Source organism: Gossypium raimondii, chromosome 6 (genome assembly GCF_025698545.1).
Source record: "Gossypium raimondii isolate GPD5lz chromosome 6, ASM2569854v1, whole genome shotgun sequence".
NCBI lineage: Eukaryota > Viridiplantae > Streptophyta > Magnoliopsida > Malvales > Malvaceae > Gossypium > Gossypium raimondii.
In genome coordinates this window covers 3,293,728-3,311,896 of record NC_068570.1, presented here as the reverse complement: position 1 = coordinate 3,311,896, position 18,169 = coordinate 3,293,728, and the positions used below count along the sequence as shown (strand labels likewise).

Genomic DNA, 18,169 nt, shown 5'->3' with positions numbered 1-18,169 from the left:
ATATAGTTAAATAATATTAAGATAAGTGCAATTTAGCAAGCAAATACTTTTAAAGTAATAAAAAAATTAATAATAAAACAAAAGTTATATAATATCCAAACAATAATAATAAAATAGTAGTAATATAATAGCAAAATGATAGCAAAACAATGAAAAATTAGTAAAAAAAAAACAGCAACAGTTTTTTTTTTTCAAATTTAGTCCGGGCTTAAGCCAAAAAATTTACCTGAGGTCTGGCCATTTAGAATGTAGGCATTATTTTTTGTCCAACTTTATTTTTTGAGCCTATATTTTTACCCAAACCTTATTAGTTTTCGAACGGGCCTTCGGGCCAAATCGAGTGACCCAACCAATGGATAAGTCTAGTCGAGACCTACCTACCTAACCTTATTAACTTATACAATAATAATAATAATAATAATAATAATAATAATAATAATAATACAAATATAACATTTTTGTTACGTTTGGTTAATTGTGTAATAATATGAGTAAAAAGCTTATTTAACACGCTTTAAAATAGTTAGATATAAAATAAAAAAAGATTAGTACAATTTCAAACCTACAATTAAAAATATGAGTAAAAAATAGTTAGATATAAAATAAAAAAGATTAGTACAATTTCAAACCTACAATTAAAAATATGAGTAAAACTATCGTAAAAATAAGAGCTCTTTAAAATAAGCAAAAGTTTTCCTTTTGCCACAAACTAAATATTATCATTTGTGATTAGTTTATAGTTAACCAATGACTGAAACACGTGAAAAAATAACACTCCAACCAAATGAAGTATTTATGTATTATTAGTGTATTAGTTTGTATTGTTAGTGAATAATAATACAAGGATGAGTTTCATTTCTTTAGTTAACAATATGATATAAGAAGGATTGTTATTTGATACATTAGTGGTGAAGGCTTTTTAACTCCAACAAGCGAGATTAAGAAACTGCTGTGTGTTTTGTTTATTTAGTTTTATTATTTTAAATAGTAATTAAGGACAAACGGTAGTTTCTTAATTCCGCTTGTGGTAAAATTAATATTTTTTATTCTATATCGGTAGTCAAATCAGTTAAACTCAAACCATTGATTTTTTATTTGATCGGTTCAATCAGTTTATGTCGTTCAATTCAAATCAAATAAATTATTAAAAGATTCAGAATATAGAAGTTAAAAAATCCTGTTCAATTGCAAGTTTTTTAGTCCGGTTCAATTGATCCGTACCAATTCACAAATCCACTAGTTCTTTTTCCTTTTTTCAAATCGGTACTCAGCCAATTCCCAGACTGACCAACTAATCCAATTTGATTCAAATAACAGTAGTGGGCTTAAATCTCAAAGATTATATCATTAAAAGGGTAGTTACAAACCTCGAATAACAAGTTTGAAAAAGAGAAATAGGGGGAAATTTAAAAAAAAATGTTGGATTGCTACTATTTAAATTTAGCGAATCTGTTGTTTTTTTGAATGAATAGATTCAATTACTAAATTCCAAGTTGATACTTTGCTCTTTTGTAAGCTGTGAAACTCTGGAGACAGTTTCTTAAGCAGTAAGTCACCGTTATTTCACTTGGCAAATTGTTGTTTTTCATCATAAATTTTCATTCTTTTTTCATTTATTTACTGCTTTTTACTCTTACACTACAGTTCACAATGTTTGCTTTAAATAAGACTTAAAAAGAGACACAACAAAGAACATGTTCACTCAAGGACTTGACTTTTTTTAATTAATTAGAAAATTCTGATTTATTTTCAAATTCTAGTACGGTGTTGTCCTAGAAACCATTGCTTATGACCTTTTGTCCCAGAAGCTGCAATGAAGGTTCAACACTATGAACAAAGATGTGATTAAGCAAGTTCTTTCTTTAGTTTTCAAGAACTACAAAAACCCTCGATGAATCTTTGTTCTCGGGCATTGTGGATGCGTTGTAAGCCTGCAATAGGGTTTGCAGCACCTGTTAAACTACACCATTAATCATGATTTAGTTTTCGGTTTGATCACTTAACTAAAACAAGTTTTCATTTTAAGTCATTGGGCTGTTAAAATGGATGTTATATGACTTTCTTTGTTCGCATGATAGTCTGCATCAATCGAAAACTCTCTTTCTTTCTTTCTTCTATAATTTTTTTTTCATAAAACAATTTTGAATATCATGAATCTACGAATAAAAATTCAAACAATTTCTTCTCCTCTGATTTGAAACACTGATCACCAAATGGACTTAGATCTAAAGCATGTTCTACTCATAGATAAATACTTATCCACCATACCAATCATCAAATCATAGCTTGAAGCTCATCGGCAATAATTTTTTTTTTAATCAACAGCATAGAGCTTTGTAAAAGATTACATGCATTCCTTCTTGAATGCCCACCTTCCAGCCCTTCACCATATTCGTGAAGATTAATTTTGACAAGCTTTTGCTAATTGGACTATCAACATACAAAATTTTCATCATCATTATCACGTATATAACAGATAAATCCATTTCCTAAATGAAACATTAACTTTCCTCACTACATTTTAACATAGTATATTTTCATCAAAAACCAAAAAAAAAAAAAAAAGGGAAGAAGGCACAATTTAAATTAAACTTCAAGGATATTAAAGGTCATTCCTAGACATATAAATTAAACAAATGATCATCTTGGAGATTAACAAATAGGTAAGGGGAACTTAAGCCAGAACCACTAGCAACAACTGAGAAAAACCACAAGCAATAATACAAACACACCCAAACCAATGAAATAAGTAATGGCACATACATGAATGGTATAGTGAAACTTTCTGGCGAAAGCCCCACTGCAGGGGATAGATTTATTGACAGCGCAGCGTAACATAGCTCCTAACAAAGTTGTCTTGGTGACAAGTCTGAAACAAACCTCATAGAGAAAAGAAAACAGCAATACTGGTCATATCGCAAATTCGGTTAGAAGAACATCATTAATTTGCAGTGCATTAGCACAACAGGTAAAAAGGTTCTGCAAAAGGGCACTTAGCATATACCGTGGTTCAGAGCATACCTCTTAAGATTTGGAGGAAGCTTCCTTGTTCTTTACAATCATAACAGCGCATTGTGCATGGTTGGCGCAATAGGTGCTTACACTTCCCAAAAACATTCTGTTAACGTACAGCATTAATCAGTTTCATCTCGATTAGGAGTTGTGATAGTTTCATTCCCGAGATATAAGAACAAAAGAGACGATTTTAAATATATACAATAGAAACACCTCATGAACACTATAGGATGACATTCGATTCACTATGACCCTCATATTTTAGTATTTTACTGCTCCTTACAGCAGATTAGAGACATCTCAGGAGAGAGACTCTTTTTCCGTTCAAGCCACATAAACATCAATTTATGGCATCATCAACATAATAGTGATTACAATAGAAACATCTCATGAACGCTATAGGATGACATTTGATTCCACTATGACCTCATATTTTAGTATATGACTGCTCCTTCCAGCAGAATAGATACATCTCAGGGGAGAGACTCGCTTTTCCTTCAAGCAACATTAACACTGCTTTATGGCATCATCAACATAATAGCAATTTCGAAAAAGTCATAGCTAGAAGACAGATGAAACTCATAGGGAAAGGCAACAAATGTTTATTCATGTTAAAAACTTCTGAGCACACATGTAACAATGCTTCAAAAGACATATATTAGAATGCTTTACTAAATAGAACAAATTCCCCAATCCAGTAATATAAATTTTCATTTCGCATTTCAATTAGAAGTTGTTACAATTGATAAGCTTAGCCTATATGCTAACTTCTTCACTAAGGCTTCATTTAGTCCATTATTATCATGCTTGATCAGCACTCTTTTTATGATGCCTTGATCAATGATCAGGATTCACAAGGTAAAACATCTTAACAACAATGTGAAATACTAAATGAAATGCATAGGCAATTCATGTGATGCAGACATATAACCAAATTCCATGAAAACGAACTCAATCAACATGAATAAAACTATAACACAAATGGTCTAATGAAACAATTCAACCAGTCTCGATTCAAGGAAAGTTACATTGCAATGAGGAAAATACCTTTTAATAGGGCCAAAAGCTCGGGAACCCATCACAAGCAAATCAGCATGCACATTTTCAATTACTTCACAAATTTTTTCCTTTGGATCCCCAATCACAACTTGAGTTTTCACGTTTGCCTGAGTTAGAAATATCCAAACTCGTAATTCATTTTCCTCAGCAAGTTAAATACTAACAAAAACGATGAATTTAATCAAATTAATTAATCACTTAAGGTCAAACCTCCAAAGAATATTTGCCTATATACCTTAATTAACAATAACTTAGAAAAATAAATAATAATAATAACTGACCTTCTTTTCAGCGCAAATCTGAAGAGCATGGTTCAAGATCGCATCAGTGATTCTCTTCTGATGCGCCTCGATAGCTGCCGTGAATGCAGGAACTTCTAGATGGGCTGAATTTCAAAAAAGAAAAATCAAATCGCACATATCAGAAATAAGTTAATTTAAATCAAAAAAGGAAAATTATTTAAAAAAGTGGCTTAACTGGGCCCGCCGAAGGGGATGGCGCCGGGATTGAGGCCAGCAGCGATGGACGGTGGAGGTTGGACGTAGAGGATGAGGAAGTGACCGGGCGGTTGAGTAGAGTCCGGAGAAGATGGTCGGAGCTTAACATTATCGAGCGCCCATCGTAAGGCGTCCATGCTTCCTTCGTTGCCATCAACGGATACGACGACGCATCCTAAGTTTCCAGCCATTATTTTGAGCGGTTCGTTGACTTTGGCGATGATCGATCCTTCGTTACTCTCTTACCTTTCTAGCGTGATTGATCATTAAACTGAGTCGGTCCTGATAAAAATCTGAGTTGCGTGCAGAGTTTGGCGAGGGCAAAATTTGTTTTTGGTCCTTTTATTATACTTCAATTTAGAATTTGATCACCTTACTTTAATTTAACATAATTTAATCCTCAATTTTTATAAGATCATCAATTAATCCAATTTTTTTTTCCAATTTTACAAATTTAACAACAGTTCCAATAAAAATCCATTATTATAAGTACTGAACTGAATAATTAACACTAACTAAAGGATTAACCAAAATAAATTTAATGGAGAACCCACGTATTTACACCACATTTCTCAACCTTAACCATAGGCCCCATTGACAAATAATCCAAATAGTTAATGCTATTAATTATTATTTTAGTATGATCAGAGAGTTTTATAAAAGAAAAACAATTGATTTGTGAAATATTTAGATTAACCAATGAATTTATATCAATTTCGTTTAAACTAGATCGGTCATTGGACAAAAAATCGATTACAGTATTGGTCCAGAGAGAAGAATTAAATCAATTGGCTCACAAATCGGTTGAATCAGTTGTTGACAAGTTGGACCAATTTTCTATATTTTTTATTAATTTATTTAATTAATGATGAACCAAAAATTGATAGTCTGACCAGTTTAATCATGGGTTCGGTTTTAAAAACTTTGATTAATATTATAAAAATAAAATGATTAAATTATGTTAAATTAAAGTATAGAGATTAAATATTATATTTTAGGATAGTAGGAGGACTAAAACCAAGACTTGACCTTTGGTGAGTTTTATTCGGCCTTTGGAGCTCTCTAATGGCCGACTGAGTTTTGGTACGGAACTTGATGGCGGGAAAGCCCAACATACAATCCCATGGATCAACTAGCAATTATCCAACAAAATTTAATTGAGTTTGACATTTTTATTTTTTTTCCTGTCCCTTTTTTGGGGACTCTTCTGCATTTTTAAATAGGCATAATTATGAATTTGGCCTTTAATATTTACATCTTCTATCAAATTTATCCTTATTTCACTTTTAAGCTAAATTTGGTTATTAACATTTTAAAAATATCAAATTTGACCATCCGCCTTTTAAAAGGAGTCGGATTGCTATTTTTAATGAAAACATTAACTAAAATGTTAAATTTTAAACATGATAACCCATACGGCAATCCATGTGTACTTAATTCTATTTTTTATGAATTTTAAGTTATTTTATTATTTTTAATATTTTATAATTATTAAATTATTTGTTGTCATGACATATAAGATAAATAATGTCATGACAAAGATAAAGCACACTTGGATTGCCATGGGTTAGTCGTACCAACATCGATAAAAATTTAATGTTTTAATTAGCATTTTCGTTAAAAAATTATTTGACTACTTTTTGAAAGGTTGAGTCAAATTTAATTGAAAAAAAATAAAGGTCAAATAGACAAAATATATAAACGTTAAAGGCTAAATTTATTATTATGCCTTTTAATATTTTTATTTTTATAAAATTTGAGGGATAGAGTAACACTTTTAAATATTTTATTGTTAGAAAATAAATATTAAGAATATTTTATGTTATTTTATTATTTTAATAAATGTAATTAAAAGCCACATCTTAAATTTTGTAAAAGAAACTTATATAGTCCCTTTCAATTTCAAAAAAATAAATTGGTCTCTCTAAAAAAATCAAGCAATTTAATCCTTATCAAGTTTGAAAGTGAGCAACTAAGGACAATTAATCCTAACGTTAATATTTTTCATCAATTGTACATAAATTTGATTGGTATAATAATAAATTTAGCTAAAAGTTGCACATTTTGGCATTTTTATTTTGATTTAACAAATTTAGCTTACAACCTTTTGTGTATACGTGTAAATATTGAAGCTAAATTTGTTGAATTTTTAGAAGACTTAATTGACAAATTGCATCCTAAACTATACCACTTTTCCCAACTTAGTACCTAAACTTCTTTTGATTATTTTATAATTATAATTATATTAATATTATTTAAAATAAATATATTAACATCAAAAATTAAAAAATATTTTCCTCCCACCACCCTGCTCCTCTCTTACGTGTAAGGCACATTTGAACCATTTTATTTTTGGAATTATTTTTTACAGAACTTTTTAGAGTAAAAAAATTAAAAATAACTTAACCGATTGAAGCTATTTTTAATTAAGTCTAGATTCGTTAAACTATTTTTAAACTATTTTTAGCTAACTCAATGAAACTCTTGTAAATGCCATGACAAGCTTCAAAATCATTCAACCAATTTATTATTCGCATCCTGCTTTAAACACTCTCTGGTTTCTCAAAAGCTTCCTTCGATTTTGGCTAAGAATTTAATTTGTTTGTTATTCCTTATATCCTGCTTTCTTACCGGTTAGCAAAAGAGCTTGTTGAATCCCGGAGAATACACTAAACGGTGAAATATCCTCAAGGACTGTGTACAACATGCCTCAGGTTATTTAACTCGTGTTCTTGGCTCGTTAAATTGATGGATATTTTATAATAAAAAATAATACATGAGTGATGACATGGCACAATATAATTGGATAATGATTTGTTTAACGATGTTAAGATTTGGGGTGATTTGCGTAACAGTGAAATAGTTTAAGTACCACTTCTGACAAAAAAAATAGATATCAAGTTGGAAAAAAAAGTGGTATAGTTTAGGGTGCAATTTATGAATTAAGCTTTTTTAAAATCAAAACCAAATTGCCAAAAATATGAAAGCATCAAGGGCTATTTGATTGACGGAATTGATTTTCCGGAAAATTATTTCCAACTTTTCCAGCGTTTGCTTGGCGGAAAACATTTTCCATTTGGAAAATGAACTCCAAAACAAGGGAAAATGGGTTACATTTTAGGGAAAATGTCTTACCCTTTCAATTTCCGTAAGACATTTTCCGTGCTCTCCTCTCTATCGTCTCCTTCATTCCTTCCTTCATTTCCGGTAGAAAACCGCTTCATTTATCGATTTTCCAAGAACTTGTTTTTTAATTATTCAATACTTGTTTTTTAACACAATTACAAATAATTTATTTGATATTAGTTTTTTCAATTTATAACGATTAATATTGTAGCTTAATAATTGAGTATTATTATAAATAAATCATTGCAATATATGTAAAAATAATTTAAAATATAAAAATTATTAATATATATTAATATATGTAAAACAACTTTTCCGAAAAATATTTTCGAAAATCGCCAAGAGAAAATATTTTACACAGATTCAATCAAACACTAGAAAATATTTTCCAGTAAATCATTTTACAGAAAAGTAAAACATTTTCCAGAAATCATTTTACGGAAAACATTTTACTGGCAATCAAACAGGCCCTAAATTTATTAGTATACGATCAAATTTATGTACAATTGACAAAGAGACATTAACGCTATGATTAACTGTTCTCAGTTACTCACTTTCGAATGGCGAGGATTAAATTGCTTTGTTTTTTTAGAGGGACCAATTTGCTCAGATTTAAGAATTAGAGGGACTAGAAAGTTATTTTTACCTTTAAATTCTTAATAACATAACATATTTTCTCTTCGGTTATGGGTTGGAACAAATTCAATATTAATATAAGGAAAAAGATTATAATATTGTTTGATTATTCTAAGATGGAAAAAAAGAAAAAGAAAAACGGAGATGATGTTATAAATGGTAAAGAAAGTCATTTCCCAAGAAAATTTTGATAACTTTCCGAGAAAATTATGAAAGTAGGCATGAAAAGTGGGATTAGATTGTAGGGTCACCTTGCAAATAGCAAGCAAAAAAACATAAAGTTGGTCCAACTCATGTCATTAGAGATTAAGGAAAATGGAATTTGTTTCGTTTTCGTGCAATTACATTTCTTTTAAAACGGTTTTGCTAGTATAAATATATATTAGGACAACAAATACGAGAAATTGTGTGTGAAAATTACGTATTTAGTAAGGTAAAGTTAGAAAAATATTTTGAGGTCAAAGATGAATAATAAATTGTGAGTAAAGTGCAAATTTATCGCCATATTATCTTGTAATCTTTAAATTTTTGAAGGGCTACAAGGTAATTTTATTATTTCAGGGTCAAGGCTATTACTCCCGTCCCTAGTATTTAAAATAGAAGTGTGCATTTAAAAGTAGCATACAATAAATATCGGTATAGATATTTGCAAACAATATGGAAGAAAAAATGTATAAAAATATCAAAGTAAAGTTTTAGTTAAAACGATAAAGAAAAGATTGTATAAATGTTGGTAGTATGAGTTCAATTTTTATTATATGTAATTTTTATTTGTTTTATTAAAAGTAAAAAGACGAAGTACCCTCGTAATTGTATGATTTACTTATACATGAAAGGGTATTTTGTAATTTTCTTAATCAAGTTAGTTCTTGGTTGACCAAGGATATCAACTTATTTAGGAGTTTAAATGTTAGTATAGATAATTACAAATCACAAATAATACATGTTCGATCATTTAGAATTATAATAAATTAAATATACAACATAATGAACTGAAAACTAAAACATATTCTAATTTAGATCCGAATAAATATAGACAAAACCTACATATGATGAGTTTTGACCTAAAATAATTTAGGAGAGAAATTACACACACGTTTGAGGCAAATCTAGAAAACTTTTTAGGAAGGACTGAAATTGAATTATAATTTTTTGAGAGGTTAAAATATAATTTTATCATATATTAATTCATGATTTCATCATTTAAAAAAAATGAATAAATAAGCTTTTTCATTTTTATGGGGCCAAAAATATAAATTACAATTCTCCATTTATGGAGAGATAGTCAAGCGCATTCCTTTACATTTGCCTCTAACAGACATAATGTGTACATATGGTATAACGAGACTCAAACTTAAATACTCAAAATCTTATAACTTTACCCTTATCGATAAATAGTCCAAACCTCATTAACATGTAAATATTTAATAGGTTTAATGTTCAGTTTGGTACCTAGGTTTATTATTATTTTTAATGTGGTACCTATGTTATTTTTTGGTTCAATGTAGTATTTGTATTTGACAACATTTTGATACCTGGAGCTAACAATGTTAACTTTTTTAATGTTTAATTCGGGCTTTAGAGTTAAGTCGATGAATTCAAATATAATGATATTATCAATTAACTTTCATTAAATCAACCCTAAAACCCGAATTAAATACTAAAATATTAATCTTGTTACATTCGGTATCAAAATATACAATTTTGTCGAATATAAAACCATATTGAACCAAAAATAAAATAAGTACAACAATTAAAAAAATTATTAAATTTAGATATCAAATGATATATTAAACCTATTTAATATTAAATAAAATATAAATAAATATGAAAAAGAAAAAAAATTGGAAAAAGGTGATAAGATCGAACATGCGAGCCTAAAATCAATGGTCGGGCGGACAAAAAAATAAAAAGTCAAAAGGCATTTAGAAAAATAATTGTTAGAAAAAGAAAATTTTGATTTTGATTTTTTGACTAATAAGCTGGTCGATTGTCAAATTTCGCATTAAATTCTAATCTCCAATTGACAAAATTTTCATTACATCGTTTTCCACACGTTTTCCAACAAATCGATATATCCACGTCAGCGGTTAACGGAGTAAGAAAATTATTACGGTGTCGGTACTAAATTATATATTTTTATTAAAACATAATTTTATTATTTTAATAATTTATGTTTTATAATTTTTTAATAACTAAATTAAATTTTATTATTTTAGGATTAAAATATAATTTTATCATTATTAATACAAGTAAAATTTTAAATAAAATAATTTATTTGTTTTTAAATAAAATAAAATACAATCTACTTTCAAATACAGTACACACAACTTGCTTTTACCAATTTCTAACAAAATTAAATTGTAGTTATTTTTCGATATTTTACCCCTTAAGACGGTTAGAAAAGAGAATATAATATAATTGACTTTGATTCGTCTCTCTTTCTAAAATATCGATTTAGACAAAGCGGAAGAATTTTCATTACCCGAAAATCCGCGAGCTGAAGGAAAGTTAAATTTATGTTTTCTGTGAACCCAAGCAAAATCTAACATTCTCCTCTCACTGTCAGTTTGCTTTTTTATTTTTAATTTTATGATTTTATTTTCAATTTTTGTTTTTAATTTCTTGAGATCAAGGTCGGGTTTGTTTTTATTCCCTATCAATCGCCAGAGCTTTTCGTTGTAATCTGTGTGTGGTGGTGAGAATTAGGAAGTTTAGGGTTTGAAGATCCAGTTTGATGCCTTTTGGGTACAGGATAGATGCTTCTTATTGGGGATCTAGGGTTTTCGAGCCTGGTCCTTGTGGTTTCCATCATTATTCCTTTGTTCGGCTTTTTCATTAGGCGGAAATGGAGGTTATCAATAGCCAGGCAAGCGGAGATCAAGAGGCTTATGATTTTAGCGTCGGAAGAGGCTGCTAGGGCTGAGCTTGAGGCATCAATTGGATACGGTAGTGTTCCGGTTTCGCGTAACTATCATCAATGTGCAGTTTGCTATTGCCCTACTACTACACGGTGTGCTCGCTGCAAAGCTGTCCGGTATTGGTATGTAAACTTGCTAATTCTGTGTTATTGTTTTATTGATTTTTTTAGGGATTTAGTTTGAATAGGAGATGATTCTGATTTTTTATTTGATGGTAATTTCTTAAATGGTATGCTAATATTTAATTAGAGAATGCTTCAACTAGTTCACAAAAAATCTGGTTGTTATTTAAGTTCTCTGTTATTTGTCTAGATGCATTTATTAGGAGTTGAATGAGCTTGGCTTTATGAAGTCAGAAATAAAGCAATTTAGAAGACTTGGATTGGTGAAAATTACACGATAGATTCAACCTTTACACTCTATCATGGATGGGTGTTTCGAGATTGTCTTGAAAACTGCAATATGGACGGTTTTTGCTGATTTTGAGCAAATGATTCAATTTGTATATGCCATGTTCGAGCCTCCCAAAGATGGGACATTAGAAAGCTTTTTAACCATTCTCTTGAATATGACCTTTTAAGTGTCTTATCTTGTTTGCAATTTAGGAGTTATTTTCCCATGCAGTTTAGGAGTTGAGGACTTGAGGAGGTGCATGTAGTGCGCTTGCAAATAGTTAAAATGTGATTCATTTAATGGGTGAAAAAAAAGAAGAGACCACTCTAATGAATGCAGAAAATAATTTAGCTTTTCCATATCATGTTATTGTAATTCTGAGGATGTGACTTTATGGTACATTTATCATGAATTATAGATGTTTTAAGCATTATTTATTTTCTGCTGGAAAAGTTGTTTTTAACCTTTTATTTATTTATTTACAATTTGGTTGTCTCAGTTCTACTCAGTGTCAAGTTATTCACTGGCGACAAGGTCACAAGGAAGAATGTTATCCGGCTGCAGTTGCCAAACACCAAAATCATGATGAGGGAAGTGATTGTGATTCTGGTCAGAAGGTGACGGAGCAACACCAAATTGGAGACGGATTTGAATCTAAAGAAAAGCAGCATGCAGAGCCAACTAAATCATCCTCCAAAGAATCTGGGTTACATAATTCCACCACTGAACCTGCACTGTCTAGTTCTACTAGCTGTTCTGCAGTTTTACTTGAGAAGGATGATGATATTAAGGTTGAGTTCCAGGCTGATGGGGAAGGAAGGAGCATTGCTTCAGAATCTTCCAGTACTTCATTTTCTGGGTTTTCTTCTTCTGTAACTGGTAGTGAATCGTCTGATGATGTTTCTGTGTGTGAGAGTGTTGGTTCAAATGAGCCTTGTAGACTTGAGATATCTTCATCTGCTGATGATTCTAAACTTGACACGTTGTGGACTGCTTCTGGTGTCAGCAACGTGGATCAAACCAAATTGTCATCCCCAAAATTTGCCAGCTTGGTTGATTCTGTGGATAAATTTTCTAAATTAAATGCATCAAATCAGATGAAGCCTGATCAAGGTGGAGAGATCCAATGCAGAGCAAGTGGCAGTTCTTCAGTTATTAGTGATATGTCTGAGGGCTCAACTTCTGAGGTTCGTACTTTATCTTCTGGTTTCTGGGGCAGAACTCTGGAACCAGTTGTATCTACGAATGATGCTAATGATGAGGCTTTTCAGTCAAATCCTAAAGAAGGCGGTGAAAGTGCCTCACTTGATCCTGGATCTTCCTTACATTTTTCATTCAGTTTGTCTCAAAATGCTTCTTCCTTGCCTCCACAAGGCTTGAAGGTTAAAGCTGCCAAATTGGATGATGCTCCTCGGAGTGCTTCGGGGTACACCCAGCTTTCTAATGGAGTAACTTTGCCAGAAAATGTTGATTTGGATGCTCCAAATGTCAGCAGATCCTCATCCTCAAATTCTGAATGTGCTAACCATGTGGAGTGCGGGTCTACCAATGTTTCACCTATCTCAAAACCCAGAGAAGCTATCAATAGAGATGTTCCGTTAGTCAGTAGCTTGTCATCGTCATGTTCTGAAAAGTCAGATTCTAGTTCTGTTATTAATGGACCTAGCGCTTCTCATCTATTAAAGTCTTCTGATGCTTATTCATCTAGTGCCAGATTGCATGCGGTTCCTAATGCTAAATCTGGAAATTTTGGTGGTGTTCATGCCAATGCTGCTACGTTACCTAAGGTTTCAAGTTCTTCTGATAGCACTCATGGATTGAAAACCTCCATGCGGAAAATTGCTGATCAATTCAGAGGATCTAAGTTGCCCAAACACTATCCTTTAGGAGTTGGTAATGAGGATTCTGGAAATTATAATAAGGTTTGCTTGAAGTTTAATTTTTTTTACCATAGTAGCATAGCCTCTGACAAATTAGCTTTTAGTTCAATTTTCTTTTGTCTTTGCAGGTACTTTTTCCTTACGAATCTTTTGTCAAGCTTTACAGTGGGAGCAAGGCGAATCTGCAACCATGTGGCCTTGTAAACTGTGGGAACAGGTAATATAAGATTGGATTTTTAGTATGGCAAACACTTACGGAAAAACTCTATATGGAATATTGCTTTTCCTGTTATCATATTTTGTTTATTTTCTTTTTTCTCATGCTTTGTTAATGACACAGATCATATGTGATTAGGACAGAAAATTGATTTTATTTGTTCCTTATTACTTATTGTTACAGGTGACCTGCTATAATATGATATTTTTGTACTAGAAAACGGTGACTGCAAATCAAAATATTTTCGCCTTTGTTTATCATGGCATTGTTTCTTAACCTTTATTTGGTTACTTGGTGAAGTATCTTTATCATTGAATTACACTCAATTATCACTTTGGCACTCGCTAGCCCATGCTGTTATTCCTTGTGTTGAATAGCCTATAGTGATCAGTTCGATATGGAACATTATTCTTTGATTTTGTTACTCAAATGTGAGTGTATAATGGAGAAAGGGCCAGAGGAGAAGTGCTAATTTCAGTAATTTTAATTGCTCATATTCCTTCACTTAAATCATCCATGCTGTCATTATCTGCTGGTTTTATTCTATTCCTTAAAGCTTTGTTTGGGAACACGAATTTGAAAATTTGGATTTGGATTTCATTTATTATGTAAATAGTAGGAGTGAAATGCATATATTATGGACAAATTAGTTGGGATTCAATATAATATATGTTTGATAAGTATAAAAACATGGATTTGTCAAATCCAAAAATATCTTAAGAATTTCAAATTTACTACTAAATAGGCATCTAACAAATCCATGGATTTGAGAAATTGTAATTAATGCTGCATTTCTAAATATTTTACTACTTTAATTTACACTATTTTAACAATCCAAATCCAAATCCAAATTCTAAAATCCAAGGTCCCAGATGCTGCCTCAAGGTTTTTCATTTTTTGATTTGTGGGACCTTGCTAGGTGTCTTTGGTTTTTTAGTTGCCTATGAGGTTTCTTTCTGTTCTTAATGCGCCATTTACTTTGTGCAGCTGTTATGCCAATGCTATTCTCCAATGCTTGACATTCACTCCTCCCTTGACTGCTTACTTTCTTCAGGGACTCCATTCAAAAGCATGTATGCAGCCGTATTGTTTCTGAATCTGGAATTAATTAGATTTTGATTTTTGAGGTAGCATGTTGGATGATTCTTACTATAAATTGCTTTATTAGGTGCAAAGAAAGAATGGTGTTTCACCTGTGATTTAGAAAATTTAATTTTGAAGGCCAAGGAGGGAAAATCTCCACTGTCCCCTAAAGGGATACTGTCTCAACTACAAAATATTTGTGGCCAACTTGTTCAAGGGAAGGAGGAGGATGCACATGAATTTTTAAGGTGATATAGATTTACCAATTTTTATTGCATGAACCTCTTCAATAATATTTTTTTCATGAGAGATGAGTAATCCTTTCAAAAATGCTCCTGTAATTTATTGATGAATCATATTTTACAGGTATGTTATTGATGTGATGCAATTTGATTGTCTTAAAGAAGCTGGGGTGCGTTCATCAGGGTGTTCTGAAGAAGAAACGACTTTAATAGGCCTAACATTTGGAGGTTTTCTCCGGTCGAAGGTAATCGTTTATGATCAAGCTACTCTCTCTCTGTTTAGGCACCAGATGTCTTAACTGCTTGAACTGTTCTTTGTTATATTGCAAATGATGCATGTATTATTTTCTGCAGATAATGTGTGTGAAATGTCAAGGCAAGTCTGAACGTCATGAAAGAATGATGGATCTTACGGTTGAGATTGAAGGAGACATAGAAACCCTGGAAGAGGCTCTTCATCGCTTTACGAGGACTGAGATTTTAGATGGAGAAAATAAGTACCAATGTGGCAGGTTGGTTTACTACATTTTCCCCCTAAAGCTCTTTAGATATTGTATTGATATTATTATCATGCATAAAGAGCTGAAGTTGAACTTTTATGGGGATAATTGTATTTTAAAAGTAAAATACTGTTTTTTTATTATTTGTTGACCTTAGTCTTCATCTTGCTTAGATTTTGACAATTTAATATTTGGAGATATAACAGGGAAATTCTCTTCTTACTTAAACTGATGCAAGGATAGATGCTCAAATCAAAGCTAGTATTTTCATTTTCTCTGGCTTAGGTTTTTAACTTCTCAGAAATATGTTCTTTGTTTCTATGAGTAGCATACTTCAAAAAAGCACATAAGCCGTAATTTGGTGCTTCTGGAGAAACACATTTTCCGAAATTTTGGAAGCTATGTTGAAGTGTTGTTGTCATTACATTATTTTGTCTGCTGTGTTATGTGATCCTGCAAAGGTGGTTATTATTCTTACTGATTTTATTTTACCGAAAAGCATTTCTTTCTATTGTTGAGTTCCTTTGCCTGTTGATATTGGTGGTGTTACTATGTATGATAATATACGGTTCTTAGAGGTTTGCTCATTCTGTCTAAGCTTGTTTTCTTTAGATGCAACTCTTACGAGAAGGCCAAAAAGAAGTTGACAATATCAGAGGCTCCAAATGTCCTCACAATTGCTTTGAAGCGATTTCAGGTACTCCTTTTATAAAGAGCTCTGCTTTTCTCTTTGCAGATTCTTACAGCTTACATGTGTTTTATGTTGCAGTCTGGTAAATTTGGGAAGCTTAACAAAGCGATTCAATTCCCTGAGATCTTGAACTTGGCGCCGTATACGAGTGGGACAAGCGACAATTCACCCATTTACAGGCTCTATGGTGTGGTGGTTCACTTGGATATTATGAATGCTGCATTTTCAGGTCACTATGTCTGTTACGTTAAAAATGCCCAAAACAAGTGGTTCAAGATTGATGATAGCAAGGTAATGTACTCTATAATTATCATCTGCATCTTCTGGTCTCTAAGCCATTTCATTTATTTTTGGTGCGTAATCTTCAATCTATGTTTCAATTACGTACCCTACCAAATCCCTTACATTTTATAGAATGTTCCGGTTTTTTATTCCCTGTGAATGTCAAAAGTTTTTTGCCATATTCGCTGATTAACTTTTTGCTGCCATGATAGTGATAATAGGTGATAACTTTTAGATTCTTCGCTTCGAATTTATTAAATTTCCTGTTTGATAGGAGACCTAAGAACTACTTGATTAAATAATTTCTCAAGTTTCTTGTGTTGGTGATAATTTGGCAGGTAACATCCTCTGAACTTGGTAATGTTCTAACAAAAGGCGCATACATGCTTTTTTACGCAAGGTATAATGAAATCTCAAATCACATTGTTCGCTACTAAAATCCATACGCTCTCATTCTTTTGTTTTACAAAAATATTACCTTGCAGGTGCTCACCTAGAGCCCCAAGATCGATAAGGAGCAGAAGTAAGTCCATTCTATCAAAAATAAATTCAAAGAATTATCCAAAGTCAAGTTCAACTCATCCTGATAATTCAGGGAGTATCGAATCCTTTTATTCGAAATACAATCGGTTACAAAAGATTTTAGAAGAGGATTCATCAAGTGATACTTCTTCTCTTTTTGGCAGCAATTCTGATAATACTTCTTCCTGTACTGATAGCACACAAGATGACTCACTGGATTCTGTATTTGGCGATTCCGATGCTTCATCTTCCCCTTCCTCTTCTCCTCTTTACTCAAAGCATTCACCCTTAGCTGATTTAGACCGATACGATTCAGGTTCGCCTGAAATTGATCCTCTTTTCCACTCCAACACGAGTAAACAATGTAGAGACGTAGGTAGTTATAGTAATAGTAGTAGCTCTAGGGAAACTGACTCAGAGTTATTAGGACGAGTTAACTCATTAAATGAGGTATACTTTAGAAAATCATTGAAGAAAAGAACAAATTAAAAAAGTTTTATTACTGAGTTTTGGAATTAGAGGAGGTAAATAAGAATTGGAGAAAGGGTGTATGTGATGTAGTATATTGTAGCTAGTTGGCTGGCTGGCTTTGTTGGAAGAAATCAGTGAGTGCCATTTTGTTCATGTTACACATTTCTTGTTAATACTAATAGTATATTTTTATACAACATTTCATTACAAGAAGAAAAGAGTAATTTCTCAAGTAATTGGTAAGGATTTGATTTGGCTACGATGGAGATTTATGCATTGTATTTTTCTCTTTTAATTAGTTCCTGTATATTAAAGCAAAAAGTAAATTGATCTTTTCGGTTAAAATTTTCATCTATTTTTATTGTTACGATTAGTGTGATTAATGGAATAAATAGAAAGTTACACATGACATGTTATGAGTATTTCATGTTGACATATGGAGATTAGTTTTTGATAGTGGAATATCAATGAAATTTTAATAGAAGAATTGATTTGCCTTTTAATCTAATTTATATGGATTAATATGTTATTTTCGAATACAAAGATCTCTATGATATTTTCATTGCACGAGATTTTACTCTAATATCAAATCATTCAAAGTTGAAATAATTTAATTATTTAATTATTATGGGGA

The 18,169-nt window shown here is 31.5% G+C and overlaps 3 protein-coding genes across 4 annotated transcripts in view; 2 read left to right on the top strand and 1 right to left on the bottom strand.

The window, feature by feature from the left end:
* The window catches only part of LOC105772543 (MADS-box protein SVP), a 94,199-nt gene that overhangs the window by 32,722 nt on the left and 43,308 nt on the right, over nucleotides 1–18,169 (top strand). The gene's annotated exons all lie outside the window — the stretch shown is intronic.
* On the bottom strand, nucleotides 2,566–4,846 carry LOC105774104 (hypothetical protein). Of its 2 annotated transcripts, none has more exons than XM_012596455.2 (5): nucleotides 4,552–4,846; nucleotides 4,356–4,459; nucleotides 4,063–4,181; nucleotides 3,022–3,118; nucleotides 2,566–2,906 (listed from the first exon to the last, which is right to left on the bottom strand). In XM_012596455.2, exons 1-4 carry the CDS (start codon nucleotides 4,760–4,762, stop codon nucleotides 3,025–3,027), a joined length of 528 nt encoding a protein of 175 aa, XP_012451909.1. In that variant the 5' UTR covers nucleotides 4,763–4,846; the 3' UTR covers nucleotides 2,566–2,906; nucleotides 3,022–3,024. The 2 variants fall into 2 exon arrangements, with proteins under 2 accessions (XP_012451909.1, XP_012451908.1); XM_012596454.2 differs by having other exon boundaries at nucleotides 2,566–2,869; nucleotides 4,552–4,845.
* On the top strand, nucleotides 10,761–17,771 carry LOC105773189 (ubiquitin carboxyl-terminal hydrolase 16). The gene is made up of 11 exons (XM_012594894.2): nucleotides 10,761–11,376; nucleotides 12,147–13,569; nucleotides 13,656–13,744; nucleotides 14,732–14,817; nucleotides 14,913–15,075; nucleotides 15,194–15,314; nucleotides 15,424–15,581; nucleotides 16,182–16,266; nucleotides 16,339–16,551; nucleotides 16,881–16,942; nucleotides 17,028–17,771. Exons 1-11 carry the CDS (start codon nucleotides 11,093–11,095, stop codon nucleotides 17,551–17,553), a joined length of 3,210 nt encoding a protein of 1,069 aa, XP_012450348.1. The 5' UTR covers nucleotides 10,761–11,092; the 3' UTR covers nucleotides 17,554–17,771.

Coding starts and splice junctions, on each gene's coding strand:
- LOC105774104 (XM_012596455.2), bottom strand. CDS start 4,762: ATGGCTGGAAACTTAGGATGCGTCGTCGTATCCGTTGATGGCAACGAA. Junction 4,182..4,355: donor AGATTTGCGCTGAAAAGAAG/GTCAGTTATTAT, acceptor TTTCTAACTCAG/GCAAACGTGAAAACTCAAGT. Junction 3,119..4,062: donor GCTTTTGGCCCTATTAAAAG/GTATTTTCCTCA, acceptor GTACGTTAACAG/AATGTTTTTGGGAAGTGTAA.
- LOC105773189 (XM_012594894.2), top strand. CDS start 11,093: ATGCTTCTTATTGGGGATCTAGGGTTTTCGAGCCTGGTCCTTGTGGTT. Junction 14,818..14,912: donor GGGACTCCATTCAAAAGCAT/GTATGCAGCCGT, acceptor TTGCTTTATTAG/GTGCAAAGAAAGAATGGTGT. Junction 16,267..16,338: donor TTGCTTTGAAGCGATTTCAG/GTACTCCTTTTA, acceptor TTTATGTTGCAG/TCTGGTAAATTTGGGAAGCT.